Source organism: Fundulus heteroclitus, chromosome 13 (genome assembly GCF_011125445.2).
Source record: "Fundulus heteroclitus isolate FHET01 chromosome 13, MU-UCD_Fhet_4.1, whole genome shotgun sequence".
Classification (NCBI taxonomy): domain Eukaryota; kingdom Metazoa; phylum Chordata; class Actinopteri; order Cyprinodontiformes; family Fundulidae; genus Fundulus; species Fundulus heteroclitus.
In genome coordinates this window covers 32,383,103-32,403,824 of record NC_046373.1, presented here as the reverse complement: position 1 = coordinate 32,403,824, position 20,722 = coordinate 32,383,103, and the positions used below count along the sequence as shown (strand labels likewise).

The window sequence follows — 20,722 nt, the reverse complement described above, 5'->3', positions numbered from 1 at the left end:
ATTGTTAAGAAGAGACGAACATGATAGACAGAGGGAAAGGGAAAAAGAGAGGGAGGAGCGAGAGAAATCATAGCGACAGCAAGGACAAAAATTAACCAACCGACAGGAAAGGATGAACTAGATAACTGTTGCTGGAAAAGTCCCTGCTGCAATTCTAATTTTCACGCTTTCTTTACAGTGAAATGGACGTGTGGTTGTGCCTGCAGCCAGGTACAGAGTGTGTGTGTTTGCATGGAGAAAGAGTAGAGGCAAGGAGGTTAAGGAGTGGAGGGAGCAGCTCCTGGAGGCCACGGATGGGAAGCAGAGGGCGAATGCTGGTCCAGAGCAGTGCAGTGATCAGGAAGCTGCTCGCTTGTTTACAATTATTTCTCATGTTCCTGAATCAATATGTTTAAGGTGCATTTATTGGATTGTGCAACCTTTAGATCATTAAACAAGACGCAAAGAACAATGTGGGGGTGGGGCAGAAGTACGACCACTGCTGATATGATGCTGTCAGAGGAAACGATTGATGCTGGTCGGCGTGAGGGGAAAAGTGCTGCAGCTGGACCGAACACACATACCTGTCTTTTGAACTGTTGGCACTCTTCAGGAGTCATTGTGTCAGCTTTGGCGATGAGGGGAATTATGTTGACCTTCTCGTGTAACCGCTTCATGAATTCAATATCTAGAGGTTTCAGCCTGGGGACAGAAACCAGTTCAAAGGTTTTCCAGTCAGATGGACAGATACACTCAGTTAAAAAGGTTATAGTGGTTTAAATGCAATAAAGCAGAAACCAATGTTAATCTGGATGTTCTAAGAAGCCCAACTGCCGCTGAAAGGTTGGCCGTAATGATGGGGAGTTCTCAAAGGCGATACATCTCTGGTTAAATGATTTAAACCATCACACCAGCTTAACAATATAAGAGCAACAAGGTTAAGGTAGGTTTAATATAGTTACAACCCCAGCCTGGAGCTTCTTCCACCGCTGTTCTGACAGTCTGATGACTGATCTAGAAACTCAGACTCACCATCCAGCTGCAGATGTTGCAAATAATAATTGGCCTCATACGGTGCCTTGCATTTTGCCAAGAGAGAGCTCAGAGGTGGACATGGTCCGCCCACTGGGTCACTGTGGGTCAACAGGCTCAACAAGCATCAAATGCAGAAACCCTTATCTGGTGAGGCGGTCGTGTGTGGCCTGGTGTGCATGACGACTGTTTGGCAGCAGCAACAGGCGAGGCACATGAGAGCAATGAGGTCTGCAGGTCAGTGAGCTCAGGGCACATTACACCAATATTATTCCAGCCTGTTAGGCTGGTAGGAGGCCACAGGAACAGCTGGCTAACCCCAGACATCCTTAGAGCTGGCTGCGAATCAGGCAGACCCAGAGCAACAGCTCAGCCCTGCAGTCTGTCTCTATGGAGGCAAAACTGCTAGGACTCATAAAGGAACAAGCTTTCTCATTTGTACATCTACTTCTTTTTGGAATAAAGTTCTATTTGAAAACCCAGTTTTAGTGTTTTTGGACATTAACTCAACTGTTCTACCAGAGAAATCCCTTTATACCACAAAACCAGAATGAAAAATACTGTGAGAATCCAGCTTTTTTTAAGGCTGCAACAGGAAGCTAACTGTTTAGCATGCTAATGCTGTGCTAGAGTAATAAAAGCACCGCAGATCCACAGAATACCCTCCAAAGGTGAGACTGCATCCATTTGAAACAAGCTATGTTGGACTGCAGCACCGGAGCAGTGTAAAGGACTCTAGCAGAACTTACCCATGTCCAGACGGAGCAATGAAATACAGGCAGCAGTGCACTCTGTTGTCCGGCATTTGCCGCCTGTTGACCCGCGACTCTGCGTTGAGGAAATCTTCAAACTTACTATCGATGTAGTCAGTCACCGGCTGCCAGCTGTGGAGAGGACCGCACACAGCTCCCGTTAATTATGCTGCCAGTCAGTGGATTCTCTTAGTGGGAATTATTTACACCCAGTTTAGAATCCAGGCTTAAATATCAGAGCAAAAGACATTCATCACGTCTATGCAACATGAAAACGGTTTTAGGAATTAAGAGAATAAGGAGCGTTAGTAGCAGCCAGGTGAAATATATCGGTGCCACCGATTGTTACTAATTAATGTGTAAACAATTTATAATTCATTCAGAAGTGTTTTTTATGCATGAATTATGGGCGTGCTGAAGAAAAGCTTCCCTCAGAGGTTCTGCCACCGTGTTTCACCAAGACTTTTGGTAAAATATTCTGTGGATGAGACCAAAGCTGAACCTTTCAGGTGTGTGTCCAGTTCGATCTGGCATGAAAGTAAAAGCACATTAAAATCACAGATGATGGACCGAACAGAGCTCTGGGGGATCCTCAAAGATCCAGATATCGTTTTAGAACCTAACCCTGCTTTAAACTGAACCAGAACCGTCTACCTGACCTGCCTGCTGGGTTCTCAGGCCTAGATTTTCTAACATACTCATAGACTTCGGGACTCGGTGAGGGGACCTGTCTAGGTATGAAAAACTGGTTAACAGCGTACTGGGCAAGCCGATCTACGGGATGAAAAACAAAGAGAGCACCCCACTGGTCACAACAGCTGCTCCAGCAATGGGTCAGTCCTGGAAAGAGATGAGAAGCAACTGGGGCACCTGTATTAGCACCTGTAGAACCGGAGCAATGAGAACACAAAGTTCTTGGCAGTAGAAAGTTTCACATGTGGACTAATAAAACTTTTCATGAGATGTGAAGGTAGTTGCTGTATTGGATTTATTTATGGCTGCCACAGTACAGGGAATTAAAAAGATGCACACCACACTTATTCAGATTTATTTTTAATAAAAGTAATGTTAAAAAATTTATAATTTTCCCTCTACTTCACAAATATGCTCTACTTGGAGTTGGTCTATCACAAGAACCCTGATAAAATGCACCATGGTTTGAAGTTGGAACCTGACTGTAAAATGGATTAATGGGCGTGAAAACCTTTGCGAGGCACATTAAGGCATAGATTTGTCTAGTCATCAGTACAAGACAGAGGAGCTCACCAGTTACTGTTGTCCACGGCATCCCCAAAGCCAGGAGTGTCGACGATGGTTAGCAGAAGGTGGACCCCTCCTTCCTTTACCAGAACCTTTGACTGCTCCACCTGTGATCATTGATGTAAAAAACAGGGTCTCTTAACACTTTGCTAACGTCCACTGGGGATAGAACAAAACTTTACGCTCCATTTCTTAATACACTCCATGTACTGTTAATATTGACGGGTCACCACATGTACGTTTTTATAAACCAACAATTAAACCTTGTCAAGCCTTTTTACGTAACAAAAGCAAACCCAAAACGCAAGATGTGAGAGCAGAAAAGAACATGCTTGTTTGGCGGGGAGTGGGCGGCCGAGGAAGAACCAAGAACAAAGATGCCTCTGAACGCATCAATAAGACCAGAGGGGGCTGGGATCGGATCAGCAGACCCGTGTGGGGTCCAGACAACTCGTGATCAGCAGACGCACTTTGATTTAATCAGCAGATCTGAAGCAGGGCTCGCTGCTTTCGACAGGACACTGTACAGACCTTTGACTGACTGCAGCTCACCCCTGAGCTCCCTTTTGACTGACTGCATGTCACTTGGTCCTTTCCTGACCCAACAGTCAGGTCCAGGAGAGGGCCAAACAAAAATGAGCAAACCAAGTCAGAGTTCTGCAGAGACAGATGCTGCTTGAAGCCACCGACTGCCTGCCAGCTGACAGCACATGATGGTGTGAAAATCTGAACGCAGTAAATGTTGACAAATTGAGCCTGTGGAACAGTTCTTATGTGCCAGCTGAGTCAACTTAAGCTGATACGCTTAAATAAATAGTAAGCGTATCATTTAAATACACTTAAACGTTTAGAAAGTTCAGAAAAAAAGAAATTTTTCCCTTGCGGTCTGACAAAACATCTTGATTTATGGCAGCTAGGACTATTAACATTTATTTGGTTCTCTGGACAGATTCAACAAAATGACATTCTGACATTCTTCAAAGTCAGAAGTTTAAATATAGTAGAATTACTATGCCTTCAAAATGACGATGATGTAATGGCATTTTAGGCTTCTGATTGGTCAACTCACAACATTTGAGATAAATGGAGGGAGAGCAGCGGATGAATTTCAGAGCAAGTCCTCAAACACACTGCTTCCTCTTGTGACATCATGGAAAAATCAAAAGAAATCAGGAAGATCTCGGGAAGAACCGTGGTCCTCCTCCAGTCTGGTTCAACTTCCAGTTTCCCAGAGACGAACAGATTGTGGTGTGAAATGTGTCAACCCAAAAAGTAAAGCAAAAGGCCTTGTGAAGATGCTGACTGAAGCTGGTCAGGAAGTGTCACTGACAACAGGGAAACCAGTCCTGTAGCAAGCTAACCTGAAAGGCCACTCACACAGGAAGAAGTACCAACAGAAGCAGGAGGAGAAGCCAGATTATTGTCTGCCAAAGCAGTCTGGTAGGCCGTCAGCCATTGACATTTTATTGGCATTCAGCTAATACTCCCTCCAAAGTGTTTGGCCACGAGGAAAACTGTGTTGTAAGCAGCTTTTGGAAGGAAACTGAACATTGACCCAAGTCGTTCAGTTTAATTCTCTTCTTCTTAATATTCTGTCGCTTAGCTAAAGAAAGTTAGACAGATCCTCCTAACTGACAACACAGGATAAGTTTAGTCTGATTTAACGTCAGTAAGACAACATGTTATACATCTCTTTATACGAGGTATGGAAATAGCTGGATTTAATTTTATATGGTCCATCCGGTGAGTTCTGGTTCTGCTCTGGGTCTCCTCCCAGTGGTAGGCTGATCTGTCCTCAGACCCTTTTACCACCACTTCAAAGCCTCGCTGTGGCTAATGGAACTGAACTGAAAACTGGTTAATCACAGTCAATTCATGATTAAACAGAGAGGTGAGTCTAATTTCACATTGAGCCATGTTGAGGTAACGTTGCCCCCTGCAATACACGAAAACAGAAAATATTCAAAAAATAAATGAAAATAGAAAATATTACCAAATAATGATCAGCAGCATGTTGAATACCTGATCCAGACACCCCTGGTATTACCTCTCAACATTTTGTGTGTGACTTCTACATCCTCTCATTCTGACCACAGCGGACAGGAACTAATGGATTCATGCTTGTTCTGCTGTGCCTGACCGCGTCAGAATGCTACGGCACAGAAGTCCCCAGGAAAACTTCTCCAGCAGACTTCAACCCCGTACGACCTCCTGCTAGCTCTTACTGGTCCCCGTCAAAGGCTGGAATGCAGCACATCCTGGCCCTCCCTGACCTGGACTATTGTCTCGAATGTAAGGTGATGTAGAGGAGAAACACTAAAGAAGAGTCTAATACACAAGGATGCCACACCCTGCAAACTCATTTTATTTTAAAGAGATTTTTAGATAGATATACATTTAAAATCCCCACCAGGAAAGCTGGAGAACACAAAAACCAAAAGACTCTAATCATTTGAAGGCATTTAGTTTTTAGAGAATTTGTGAGTTCTAATTTTCTATTAGTTATTTAAGACAAATGGCACAAAAGCTATGGATATGTTAACCAGTAGACCAGGTTAGATCACACCCAGCATGTCTCTGTAGGTCTGGGCTGGAAGATTAGGCGGTTTTCTTTGAATGTGTAGGATTGCTGTGGAGACGGCTTGAAGCTTCGCAACAGGGCCGACCCAATCCTCGGACACACCCAGGAAAAACAGTGAGCTCATGGGAAAAGGCAGAATAGTAGTTACACCTTCCGTTCAGGTGCATCAGTGGAAGAACGACGGTTATAGTGTCCGACTGTCGAACACACGGCGAGCATTTCAAAGCAAAACAATCTCCATATGACAAGTCACGCAGACATGCTTCACTTCCTTCCTTCCTGTGAAAACATGCACTGCTCCTCCTGCACGTTGATTGCACCCTAACTTAGGCAACTGTTAGGTAACCGACTTCTCATGCAATCTGCAGTCACACTCATTGCTGGGCGCTTTCAAAGTGTCCCTGACTAGAAGCTAATATTAGCATTACTATGGGGCTGAATCTGAACCAGTTTGCTCATATCATACAAAGATTCTTTTCATTCAAAAACTTTACTTTTCAAACTATGACATGTAAGTTTAAATTCACAAAACTGAATCAAGAAGTCTGTTATAACCTAGTTTGAAGACATAATCCATTCATCAACGACTTGGTTAGGTTGCTTTGGGTTTGGATGATTTGGTCAGTTTGCCAGAAGGACCGGGATAAGGTCGCCATGTAAAAGGTTCGAGGAGTAACTAGCATTTATGTAGCTGGGGCCTAAAAACAATTATCAGGCCATCAGAGCAGATTTCTGAAGTAGAAGACATACTATGAGTATCCCATCATACCAAATGGCCTCCATACCCATCTGGCACATCCTCTACTTACAACATCAAGCAACTGCAGTTGTCCTTTTACATTCAAAGAACATTATTCCTCATCTAGTCAAGGCAGCTCCACTTCTCTTATTAATTTTTTTCAGACCAGGCTCAGAGGCTCCAAGTCTCACTACATATCGCTGTAAAGGACCCAGGTCTCCTCCTTTGGTTGCTTACACGCTGCTACAGCACTTCAGAGCTTCTGGGTATCTGTGTATGGATGAAACAACACATTCACGTCGAACTATAGACTAAGGAAAACATGGTTGTCATGGAGACGCGGCCTGAGGAGTAGTAAAGCAGTATTAAATAGAGTGCCAAGAAAATGGGCAGAAATGATCTGTTTTAGCCTGATTGGCTAAAATCAACTAACTTTCCGATCCATGAACATACCATAGAAAAGAACTAGCATACCACCTTGGACAGCAGTGCTCTTCAGTGCAGATTCTCATAATGGGTGATAAAAACTCAGCTTTCCGTTTTCAGTATCAGCAAGATGTTTAAAAATGAAGTCAGAATAAGCACAAAGGTTTAAGAAGGCTTTCTTTAATAAACAACTTCTTTTCCACTACATGTTGAGACATGTCTACAGTTCATTTGAGCATAGAGAGCAGATCACAGGAAGGCTGACCAGAGTACCAGCATCCTTCTGAGTTTTCAATCTCTGCCTGTCACAGGTAAGGGAATACATCCCCTGAAGAACGCACAGAGACCACTGGTTTTCTAATGCTAGCCACGCTAATTGCTGATATAAGATGGGAACATGTGGAATCATAGCTTCTGGGGTGCTAATGGAAGGACAGCAAGGAGAAGAGATTTTTAATGGAGGTGACAGCATCTCCCCTGTTTAGATCTGTCAGCGATCTGTTCTCACCGACTGCAAGAACAGATCGCTGATGAGAGACATCTTAATAAAGGATAGTCTGACCTTTGACACCTGGGCCATATACAGCATATACAAACATGCTTGTATTGAGCTGGATAAAAACTCTATCCTTGAAAGCCAATGTCCTATAAACCCAGTTTCTCTTGGTGCACTCATGTTCAAACTCAGCTAAACTGAGCTAGTTCCTGAACTATACCCTAGGACCTGCCTGTGCATTGGCTCATTCCACATGGCGTCTTGTTGGCTGATCACCAACTCCCTGCCTCATACTCTCATTAGCTAGGAACAACACACGCCCACCCAGGGTTTCTCACGTCCTGCTAACACCCTCGCATACTGAGCTGGATGACACGACAGACTGCATTCCTTACAATTTCATCACATTCTCTGGCAACCTTTGCAAATAAAGGAACCACAAACGCTTGAAAGTAATCAGTTTGTGGTTGCTGGAGAGCTACAGAACAACAGCTGTCTGTTCTAGCTTGTAATCATCCCAATCATTCCAGCCGTGAACATTTAAAGCCTCCATTATACCCAAGGACTGAAGCAGGGATGGATCCTCAGGTCTGTGGGAACACACACACAGAAACACACACAGCCTAAATCTCATTTAAGAGCTCAGGCGGTGTAAAGGGCAGGTGAACAAATTGGAAGCAGCAGCGGGCTGAGGATAGACAGAGACCCTCAGTATGTTGCCAGGAATTAGCTGAGCTTTAGAGGAAAGTAGAAGATCAGAGGCAACAGATTCTCCACACAGAGCTGATCCACTGTGCTGCATCCCGGAATGAAGAAACCAGAATATGAACGGTTCTTGGCAGGCAGGTGATTCGGTGTTTCCAGCTGAATGCTGTGGAGAAGCAAAGACAGAAGAGGAGCTTCTTTCCACCAACTCCTTCAACCCTCTGGTTAAACTTTGCAGCTGTGAGCTGTTTGGAAGGAAACTGCCACATCCCTGTCTTCATCAGTCACTGTGAGCAGAAGCGGTGACTAAAGATTCCCTGGAAACCACGAGCTTTAGAACCGTCTTTGGTAGCACCATCACCAGAAAACACCAACAGTCGCACCTATAGCTTTCATCAGCTTTGTTGCTTCCTTTATTCCCTCCTTTATGCCAGGTTCACATGGCAGCATAATCAGACCCGATCTTCCTATTCCGAAAATCTTAAGGACGGGGAAATCATCGGGATGGCTCTTGAAATAATCCTAGGAGATATTCCTGACGTGGTTGGTGTATTCAGACTGGTCTGAATGGAAGAACGTCGGCACTGCTCCAACCTCAGATTGGGGATATTCAACATGGTGGATTGCCGTGCTTCGTCGTCCATGTTTATTTACTCTGAACTCACATTTAATCTCAAGAGGTCTTGTGAGATTTCCCATCTGTTATCTGAACGTTCCTGAGTGAAATCTGTTTGTGTGTGGTGTTTTGAGCTTGCCGCATGGCCGGACACAACACACTGTACGAGCAAACCTGTTAGAGCTACGACTTTTTTTTTTACCGACATGCATGGGGTCTCTCAGGTTTTTGAAAAATCAGCCGAATATTTTAAAATGTTGATGTGTGAACCAAGCAAAAGGAGAACATCAGCATTTTACCTATAAAAAGATAGAGGAGGGAGTAAGAGAAACTAACGAACTAACTTAAATAATCTCCAGACACAGATTTTATGTCCAGCACTGAGGGTCGATGCTGCATCGCACCTCATGTCTGCCAGCAAGGCTAGCATGTTTTTATTGAAAACCATACAGCAGGGGTAGGTTCCTCGGGGGGCCGGTGTCCGGCAACCTTTCCGTGTCTCTCTGCTCCAACACACCTGAGTCAAACAACCAGGTCATCAGCAGGACTCGGGAAAACTTGCCTCCATTCTGACCCCTCATTCACACATTCTCCTTCATCCGCGCCTTCTCCTTTACGTCACAAATAAAAGCCATTCTAGTCAATGGGACATTTCCCAGCAGCATGGTGGTGCTACGGCACGACAGAGAACCCTCCTCCGTTGTCCGTCACAAATACGGACCGAGTCCATTAGTGACGGATGATGGAGCGAAATGCGTCAATTTCTGAAAACCAGATGATCCAGACAAGGAAGTGTAAACCGGTTAATTATTCAAAATAAAGGAGGGAAAGGGGCGGGGCTGTATGGATGCATTAACAGATCCAGTTTGGATCGCTACGCGGCACATTTGGCAGTGAACGGACGGAGCACACGAGGAACGCAGTATGCGTGAAGCCGGCTTAAGGCAGTAATTAGCCATTAGATTCAGGTGTGTTGGATCAGGGACACAGGACACCAGCCCTCAAGGACTGGAGTTGACCAGCCCTGCAGTGCGGGATATCAGCATGCCCAGTTCTGATTAAAGAACGACCAGAGGCACATCAGAAACGACTTGTCATCGCAGGTTTAGGACTGAACGGCTTTGTGAAAGAGGCTTGTGTAAAATCGATTAACAGCGCATATCAGAGCTAAATCTTAACAGACACTGAAAGTGGAAGGGTGCAACTGGGACATCAGATGTGAGTGCTACTGTATACTCTCACCATCCTAAGCGTTCCCACAAATCTGTGGCATAACTTAAAAAAAGAAAACTGGTGGACGCTACTAAAAATAAATCACAACCCCTTTGCACTTCACACTGCCCTGGCAAAATGGGTTTTGACACCACTTCATTTTTTATACATGGTCGGGATAAGAGTTTTCACCATCTGACCAAAATACAGTTGAAATATATTCAACATGGGCGCGACAGTGACGCAGGGGCACCTAGCACCTGTCAGATAAAGCCAGCTAGAGAAACAACTAAACAACACATATTCAACATGTACATCTTTGTGCAAACTCATCAGAACTTGATGTGTGTTCATTAGTCATTCCTGATCTCATCTGGGTCGTGGTGAAAAGAAAAGTAGATAGGAAAAAACCTTAAAGTCACAAAATGATGGCTTTCATTTCAAATATGAATCAGTCTTTTTGACCATACTTCTGTCACTACTTACAGTTCCAAAAAATACCACTTTAACAAGACCTGCATTTTCAATAGGCTAATTAGTAAACCATCAAGTTGTGAAATGACTAAACTGCACCAACAATCACACTATCCAATACACTGACATTAATTTATGCTCTTATGGATCCAACAGTGGAAAGGAAGAGCTCAAACATCAAAGGTAACACTAACCATACTGTCAGTTATTAGGGTTTGCATCCATCATCGGAGTTTACTATTAACACGATAAACCCCTAACGCTTTTTTCCTCTGATGACTAGCCATCCTTAAATCTGAGGATGCTGACAGTTCCTGTTTCCCATATAGCCTGCTTCCTCAAAGCCCAGAATGCAATAAGGTTATAGTTAGAGAGTTATAGTATTGTGTTGAGTTCAAATTATTTTACTGTGGCAACAGCTACATTCTGCAGTTCAGAAATCTAAGAATCAACTCTCTGAAGTTCCCTTTCTTCCATTTAAGGAAGCACAGAGCAACGTCTGAACGAGCAACCCGGTGGATGACGTTTCAGATACTAACTTTGACTAATGAAGATTAGATTCAGTCTTAATGTGAACAGCAATTACAGGAAGAGGATGTTCCTCTCTTTGCTGTTTTGGAGAAAACGTTTGAAGGAGGGCATGAGAAATAGAAACGCTTGAAGGATCTTTGTTGGCTTCAGATTTTTCTCTAAGTGACAAATGTGATCTATCCCATGCCTACATGAGCCCTAACAGAGAGGTTCTTGTTCTGGCTCAGGGAAGGATCCAGTGGGTCTAGCATTTACCAGCCCGTTTGCTCTATTTTAGCATATCATAGCAGGAAGTTGTTAGGTCGGAAGTCCAGCACACATTAAGGACAGGGGCAGGATCTACTATCACTCAGACCCAGCAAGGACTGCTGCAGTTAAGTCAAGTGGGTTAAATTACAGAAACTTTAGGCAACGGAACAGCAAACAACACCATCTTGTTGTATGACTATGCTGTAGAAGCAGTCAGTGATTGCCACTCCCTAGAATTATCTGCCATCAGATAATCTAATTATGTCCAAACATTTCACATAAAACCATGTTTATGAACACATGCTGAAAGATGACTCAATCTGTGGTTCTCAGTCATAACATAAACGGATAAAAAAAGCGTCTCTGTTGAGTGACCAGATCACTTTTTCTCTGTAAGTTCTAGCATGAACCCACACATTGCTGTACAGGCATTATTGTTAGCAGCTCTTCTTCAAACTGCTTGATGTCAGACAAGGGAGATATTTCTCAATTAAAACCTTGTTAATCACCAACTAAAATCTGGTACCACAGCAGGGTCAGAAAGAAGCTTTACTCAGTTACAGAATGAATATCTAGTATGTTTCTTAGGTCATAAAATGTCATCAAATTTTTGTCATACCATTCCTGTCATTTATCTATCGTTTATGAGAGCAAAAAGAACCGTGAGTGAACCACGTTTCCTCCGGCTGGATGAAACACCTGTTGCTGCACACTGCTGGATGAATGCTACCCTCGCAAGACGGACATATTTGGTTATTTGGAAACATTTTCATATATTCTGGGATTTAGAAAATACAAATTATTTCAGTAATCCTTACTGATCTGCAAAAGGAAAAGTTTAGTTTGATTTGATGTCACAGAAAAATTTCCTTTTTTCAAGTGGTTATGAATACCTAGATTCAACCATTTTTAAAAAATAAATAAAACACCATCATATTGCAAAAGCATATTGTAAATCACGGTTATTATTTCATATTTTTAAATCTCATTTGAATGCTTCTTGCAACCAATAATGTTAAATGGTGACTGGCTTGTACCTGAACTTGTATAATAATAATAATAATAATAATAATAATAATAATAATAATAATAATAATAATAATAATAATAATAATAATAATCTGATAGTAGAAAGATATTAAACCCAGGAGCAGCAGTTTGCTTCTAGCTGAATGGACTAACGTCAGTCACAAACTTGGTATTTCATGAAACATCTTGGTCCGACTACAGATCAGATTTATTTCAACTCTCCAACTCATTACCAACACCAAGATTTTCAACAACACATCTGGCTGTATATGAGTCAGAAAGTTTAGACTCCAATCATGGCCACAAATGCGATGAAGTGGTTGTGGTCTCCAGCCCTGATGATAATCAGGCAGACATTACATAAACTGTCTCCTCTTTCCTTATTGCTGCAGCTGGATAGAACATTTAATGCTGCAGTCATTTTATAGCACTTGATGTTTAGAAATTATTTGGTGACGATTTGATGGGAAAGTGTCGTGCAACATTTTGCTAATTCAGTTACAACTTTTCAGCAAAAAAAGTGCCTCAGCATATTGCAGACAAGCTGTAACCTGGGATGTACGAACAATCTCATGCATATTAGAGCTGGACAACATAGGAAAAAAAGTATATTGATTTTGAACAATATCGATAATTATCAAAAAATTCAAAACATGTATTTTAAGTGCAGCGCTGGCCATTTTATGCTGTTTCTTAGCAACCTATTTTTAGATTCAGAACACACAAACACTGAATTAAAACTCAACCTTTTATATAACCAACTTTTTTATCAAAACCACAAGTTTTTAGAACTAGAAAAAAACGTATATCATCAATATATATGTGTCTATCAATTGATATATATTGTTATTGAATTATCGTCCAGCTCTAATACATATATCAAGCTCATATATGTATAGGTATGCTGCACAATAGGCTGGGAGACAGAGAATCACATGAAGTTATAGGAAAATACTGCCTCTGTTGCAATAAATGATCCCAAGTGGTGCTCGCTGCAGAACCATGGGCATCAACCCCACCCAATAGATGTAATAAAACATTGTGTCCTTGCACCCTTATTCGTTAAAATAGTCATAAAACGTTTCCTTGCACAGCAAGGCGATAAGCGACTAGACTGTCAAACAGTCACAAGCACCAGCAGCTCCTGTCGCCTCTGCTCACTAGCTTGGCAATCAGCCATCATGGTCCATCAGGCTATCCTAGAACCTGTAACTGACTGTAGCCCTCTCAATGCACCAACTGTGAACCACTAAGATTCCATCTGGTCGGCTTGTCCCCAAACATCCACCGCTACCATCAGTGTTTGGGGACCGCTGTAGTTATACCACCACGGTCATCTGCTGTTGACTAGAGTGGGAATATCCACTTGGACAGTATTGGTGGGGTTGATGCTGGTTTAGCTCTGCCCATGGTTCTGCAGAGAGCACCCTCTCCTTTATTCTCATCTCTTCCCCCCAATTCTGTGTGACTTTAAGAGTTCTGGGCCTTGTTCTGTGTTAGCTTTGGCCATCTAGTGTGGCGAGTCTCCTTCCAACAGGTTCAATATGGAAATCACGTGAAAAATGTGAAAATGTGAACACATCCAGCAGATGTTGCGTTTTTTAATAGCCCATTGTAACAATGTTGTGCACTGGTAATGTGATGATATTTGTGATACAAGTCTTCAACATAGCAGTTTTGATTATACCCACAGTTTTAAATTGAAATAAGGATGTTTTATTTCTTTATACGTTTCACTATGATGCCACCTTAAAGGAAACTATCCCTGTTGTTCTGGGGACTACATTTACACAAAAACTTTATGTTATCAAGTAGATTAAAGATGTATATGTTTTTTTGGTAAAGAAAATCTCTTTATCAAAACAGATGAACTAGGTCTTCTTTCTAAAAAATAAAGGATAAAATGAAATCTTGTGCCGCCACAGGGACAACTCTGTAAATACAGCGACTGGGTCAGATATTTAGACAGGTCAGTGTCAGAGTAAAGCCAACTAAACATTCCTAAAATAGCTTAAGAACCTTCCAGAATAAAATTTATTACAAGCTGAGTATAAAGCGTGACATCACTACAACATGGACAGCAGTATCTACCTGTACGGTTTTTTTGATCCTGTGGGAAGGACCGGGATACTCTGGGGAGTATAAGTCTGTGAGAAATAGTGAGTTGATCAGCGTCGACTTCCCCAGTCCGGATTCTCCTGCAAGACAAAGAACAGGGACAGAATGAAGAGTTGGGAGTAACCTTAAGAATGCACTTCTCGCTTTACTTGCATTCTAATCTTCTTTTTCATGCCAAACGGAGGAGCAAGACGACAAAATCTCCAGATGTTTATCATCGGCATTTATGCTGCAGTCTGCTGCAGCCTGACATTCTTCACATGTTTTACATTCATACAGGAAATGACCCCCCCCCCCCAACCCCTCCCCCTTTAAAAAAAAAAATAAGCAACTGACAACATTAGGCAAGGGAAAGACAGACGGGGTGGACGGTCCGTCTTTTCCTAAATTCTTTTCCTGTATGCATCTCAGCAATCTAAGCACATCTAATCAAAATTTTGGGGAAATGCAAGCGAGCGAAGGAGGCCTTAGCAGCAAAATGATATCTGTAGCATAAGAAAGAAATGGGACATCCCACAATGTATTAGCTGTACTAAAGAATTTTTATGTGGCTTTCCTGACAGTGTAGCGCTAAGAATTTCTCTCCTAATGCCAAAGAGAGCCCAACAGATTTAGTTTCACAAGTGGAGCATTACTGCTTTCGCCATAGAGCTCCGCTTGCAAAAAACTTTATTGGATATTATTACAGGATTATTTAAAACTCAATGGACACAGAAACGGAACGGCAAAAGAGCAAGAAAGGAAGAAGAAAAAGATGAGGCAAAATGTTAAAAGGGAGAAAAGGTGACAAAAACAGAGTAGAGGAAAAACAGAGTACAAGATAACATGTTGGGAGTCTGCTTCTACACCTACAGAAAGAGATATAAACAGAAAAGCAAAACCAACCAAAAAAGTATCAAACAACCAAAACATACGATAACATCACTGAATAATACGCAGATGTTTTAATACATGATGTATTAAAGCTAGTTATAGGGTTTATCTGTATAAAAGTGTATCTGTGAACACCTGGATCCACACTAAAGAATAATAAAAGACAAAGAGATCCGAGACTAACAGTATCAATCTATATTGGAAAAGAGGCGGTTTCTTACAGTCTGTTCATTTTCCTTTTGTTGCAGATACACAACTGATTTAAACAGACATGAAGAGAATAACAGTGCAGTGGTGACTGACTTTATTGGTAATATTAGAGAGAAAAAAAAAGGTAGCAAACTCATAGGTCTTCCTTCAGCATGAATAACTTCCACACTGAAGGCTGATGTTACTGACCAAGTAGAACGGTTTAAAGTTTATCACGGATGACCAAAAACAGGTTTTATGTCAGGCTCTTACGTGACAAAACCTGTCTGATTGGACACAGCTCCTCATCCATGAACCCGAGCCATTGGCTTAGCTCAGCTGAACCACAACAGTCCACTCAGACATACAATGTGTCCTAGACACTTTAGCAGGTGGTCAGAGAAGAAGAATCGATGAGAAAAAAATCTCAGTGCAGCTTCTGGATCCATTTGGTTACTAGCCCCACTTCCATCTGCTCTTATCGGCCACGCACCACTTGTGAGTGTTTAAGGAGCAGTTTTTTTTTCCAGCTCAAGCCCAGGCTCCTCTAGCTCTGCTGAGGAGTAAGGTCACACCTGTTTGTTCTGTGTAAAGTCACTAAGGATGAGCAGTTTTGAGATGTTACTGAGGAGATGTTAAAACAATGATAAAGCTCTTATTTTGAAAATAAAAGAGATGTAATAATAGTATCTATTGTTGTAGATGTGTTTCACCCGGACATTTTGCTGTGTAGGAATTGGGAACAGCAGTGGCATCCAGACTGAGAGGTTTTGTAGTTTACCGGCCCGTATTAATAAAGTTCATGCCCAGTTGGGATAAAGTGAAACTGCATTTGTGCTTTTTGAGTAAGCACAAGAAAGGAAAGGGCGGGAATAAAACAAAACCGAGCAGACCGGAGAGGAGTTTTGAGTGAACTCACTGCTTCTCAGTGATTGGCCGAGGAGGAATGAGAAAGTGTCCTCTGAGGACGCCCAGAAAATCTGAAGAGCATCGACATTAATATTAAGGACCACTATGAACAGAGTGGGTCAAACTGAAAGATAATTTCATTATTAACAAACCATGAACCACGCCTGAAGGAAACAAAAAGGACACTTCAGCTTTCTATACCCTGACACGCTGCATCAGATGGAATCCATAAATAAATCCATGGATTTATTGAGGCGCTCTCACTGAAAGTTGTTACGATTGTCCCTGAAGTGTCCGTCCATCCATTTCACTGTGTTCCCTCTTCCAAGCCAGCTGAATCACAAACGGGCAAAGATAAACCAAGTAGAGAGGAGTCGACCAATCCAAAATGAGTAGGATCGGTAGATCTGCACATTAGGAGATGAATAGAGGGCAACAATAGATCTCTTTCTGAAAATCTAGCCGTTTGTTGTTTTTCTTTTTCTGCTAATCATCTGAGCCGTCATGTTTCTCTTCTGTGTGTTTAGTGCCACCCTTTGAGTGGGGGGTGTAATAATCACTGCTTGTGGACATAATAAGTGAGGTCATAAAAATCTGGGCAGCGCAGAGAGGTCCACAGAGAGCCCTAACAACACTTGGTGGGCTGTAAAGCTGATTTAATGTATGTTCCAGAAGCTCTGATGCTGAGTGCACAGCAGAACTGACTGACAGGTATGAACTTGGACCTTACTGTCTGATGAGCTAGAGCACTGCTCTGAGTAGATAAACAGACAATATCATTATTTAAAAGAAGGGTTTACTAACCCTGCAGCTAACTCGTGCATTTTTACCTTTTTTGATGAATGATACTGTGCTACAGATGAACTACTGATTCTCTAAGGCTTATTTTAGGAGACCGTGTAGAAATTTAAAGTAATATCAACAGCTAGGCTGCTGCATTTTTAGAGTTTTCCACCCAAACCACCAAATAAAATACTGCTTTATTTATTTATTTTTCAAAGAAATAAAACATTTAAGTATAGACTCAAAGAGCGTAACGTCTGTGGTGATAAAAACAGGGGCACGTAAAACCAGGATGCATGACTGTGGTGAACCCATCCCCTCAGCAGGACGTCCCGGGTTGAGCGCAGGGCAACAGGGAGCGGCTGAACAAAAGCTCCTCTGTGAGCCAAGAAGCAGCCATAAGCCACCCTGGCATTAGAGTCAAAAAGCTGCTTGTGACCTTTACAAGTGGTCAGGCTGTGGCCGACATTGGTCACAGCTGCCAACAGCTCAGCCAATCAACACCCCATCAAAAGTGAGGATGGGAAGATGAAGAAAAAAAAAACACAAAAAAACAAAACAAAAGGATCTTTCACTAACAACCCGAGAGTTAGGAATATTTTCCAAAGAGGGCAGAATCACATTTATCTCCCAACAGAATGGGCTCAAAAATGTTAAGAGGGTGGTGGTCAACTGTGTTTAAGTCGCCATCACATATGAAAACTCCTTAGGGATCGTATAAGGCCCCAGCCCAGCAGTAAGCAACTATATTTCCTCATTGCAAAGCGTGTCTTTAATTGTAACATGTCCAGAGCTGCACCATCTGTCATTTACAAACACAGCAACACCTCCTCCTCGCTTCTTAACGCTGTGCTTCGTTTTGTCGGTCCAGAGCCGACAAAATCACCACGGACAAATCTTGACCTACTCTGCTTTGCACAATTGTTTTAATTCACCCACCCTGAAGCGTTTCCTGGCATGAGTGGCTGTTTGAGGATCATCTATATCAGATTTATGTCCGGACTTTGACTAAAGCACTTCCAAATCCGACATTTTCCTTTAGAATTTTCTAGTAGAGAACAAAATTCGAGGTTCCATCAATTATAGCAAGTTTTCCAGATCTTAAAGCTGCCTCAGACCATCAAACCCTCATCATCATGTTGAGTGTCATTATGATATTCTTTTTCTGAAATTCGTTGTTATTACACCAGAGGTAATGCCACGAAAACCTTCAAGACTCCACAGTGGAGCCTTTATCAGCACTATTGTCTTGCATTAAGAAGCTCCTGGGTTTGCATCCTAGCTCGAGGTATTTTCGCATGGAGTTCGCATGTTCTGCTTGTACATGCATGGGTTCTGCCAGTGAGTTCAAACTTCTTCCTACAGCCAAAAAGAATGGCTGTTATAAATGAGAGACAGACCTTTCAGTTGTTTTTGGTCAGCAGTGGTTTTGGCCTGAGAACTCCCTCCATCTGCATTACTGACTCATGACCTCTGACCTTAACTGAGACAAGTGAGGCCTACAGAGCTATAGATGTCGTTCCTTGTCTTTCTGTCTTCTTCTGTTACTGCTGGAAGAGTCATTGATGAGTTCTTGGATTAACTCTGGCAGCTCAACCACTCCTGAAAAGGTTCACCACTGTTCCATGTTTTAACAGTTCTGGTTCTGTGGAGTCACAAAGCCTTAGAAATTATTTTGGAACCTTTTCCACAGACAGATGCCATTGTCTCTCATCTTTTGTTGAATTTCTTTAGATGTGTTGCTTTTTACAGATAGTTCAGCCTACTTCATGTTGTAATTCCTCTACAGGTCTGATAGTAATTGGGCAAAGGCATGGCTGGTCAAACAGAACCCAAAAAATATAGTTATTCACAGCTAATTCATGACTTAAATATGTCAATTACTTTTTCTCATAGGGCCAGGTAGGTTTGTATAGGTTTTTTCCATTAATAAATTAAATCACCATTTAAAAACAACTTTTAGATTTCTTTGGGTTACTTTTTTTCATATTACCAACTGCTAATAAGTATAAAATGTGTAAATTAATACATACAAGGCAAAAATAGTAGAAATCATCAAACCATCCGTTGCTGTGAATATTTTCACAGCAACGGACATCCTTCGGTTTACGGTTCTATGAAAAGCTGTTGCTACTACTAAGCTTGAAGGGGAACATTTTGGATTTTCTCCTACAACTCTCTTTTCTACAGGAGGAGGACCAATCTTGAGAGCTGCCTGCTGAGCTGAGGCTCACTTTGCAGCCAGCTTGCTTCCTTTAAAGGAAATTTCCAGCAGCTGTGTAAACCATGTGGGTTTATCCAAAAGCCCCATTTGCTATTCAGCAGGACGGTGGAGGGAAAGAAGGAAAATACTAGCTCATGAGAGGGAGAGACTGCATTGATTGATTCCTTTTTTAGGCCTTCCATGACAAGTTTTCTAACGTGCAGGTGATGTAAAACATGCGCTGTTGGTTTATGAAAGGGAAATTGTGAGTGTTGTGAAAGCAGTCATCTTTTCCCCACAACTGTATTCATGAATGGGACTTTCCATTCAAAACATGCAATAAAAATAGTACAAAACATTAATGAAGGATATGCTTTAAAATAGTCCGTTATGCTTTCAGCAAAGGCATCAAGTTCCCCACTTTACTGTAGGCAGTGTTGCTTAAGTGATGCAGTATTAAACTGCCAGCTAGGGAAAATGTGAAACAGGCAGCAGTTGCAGTTGTCAACATCTAGGTCAGCCTTTGCCAACATGAAAATCACTGCCAAACATTGACTTTGACTAACAAATGGCTCTGTCCCACTTACACTTGTTTGCTAGCAGAGGTTACAACCACCCAGTGCACCAGCGCTGATATACAGAAGGAGGAGGGGGGGAATCTGTTGGTGCCCTTAAAGCGCTGAATAGTGATTCCATCTCAATTATGTAACCCATGACTTTATTGTTTCATACAGCAAACAAATCAACTTGACTTAATTTCAGGTTTTCTTTTCTAAACATATTCAAATAGAGTGAGAATATTTGTTGCTTCCCCTAAACAGAACATTAAGCCCTGCGCTGGTCATATTTAACCTTATCACGCTTAAGATCAGCTATTTATCCTTTTTAAAAGGGGACATCTCCTTTAACATGAAGCAGTTTTTTTTTTTTTTTATTATGGGCATCTATGGTCTTCATTTTAAGATAATTTCCAAGCAGCTTTTTGGTCCTGCGATCATGGTTACTAATATTAAAAAGTCCAAGGTTTTAGTTCTGCAGCAGACCTCCCAGGAACACAGGAGGAAATGCAACCCAAGGATCAGACAGCGTGGGTGGTAGACCCCCAACCCCAAAAGAAAACCTTAAAAAAAACAACACTGAAACTAATTTCCAAGTCATGGTTTGTCACTTTGATTGCACCATCCATTACCACTAACTAGAAAATTAACTGTGCCACATTTGTTTCTAGAATATCTCTTTATTAAGTATATGAAATATTCTCAATGAACAAAGGAAAATCAGCTTTGTGTCAACTATGGAGTAAACAAAAATGGAAACCACTCAACACGTAAACTGTTAATAGTCAGCTGGAAAGGGAACTCTTCACCATGTTCATAATAAAATGCTGTCCCAAAACAGAAAGAACCCAAGCCAACAAGAAGCAGGTTTCTGCCACAAGTTAGAAGTTCTGGAAAAAAGGCCAAAGAGTTTCACAATTTCTCATAAAACCCCCACTCATCAGGTCCCAGTAGAGCAGATGTTCAATAACACCCCCTTCACTGCTAAAACCTACAAAAATGGACACAG

The 20,722-nt window shown here is 41.9% G+C and overlaps 1 protein-coding gene across 3 annotated transcripts in view; it reads right to left on the bottom strand.

Moving 5' to 3' along the window:
- The window catches only part of LOC105937683 (septin-7), a 49,487-nt gene that overhangs the window by 10,923 nt on the left and 17,842 nt on the right, over positions 1-20,722 (bottom strand). For all 3 annotated transcript variants that reach the window (XM_012879130.3, XM_021324796.2, XM_036145604.1), the window contains 4 exons: positions 14,173-14,279; positions 3,030-3,130; positions 1,761-1,895; positions 564-681 (listed from right to left, as the gene is read on the bottom strand). In XM_012879130.3, the coding sequence (XP_012734584.1) occupies positions 564-681; positions 1,761-1,895; positions 3,030-3,130; positions 14,173-14,279 (461 nt within the window). The remainder of the gene's footprint in view (positions 1-563; positions 682-1,760; positions 1,896-3,029; positions 3,131-14,172; positions 14,280-20,722) is intronic.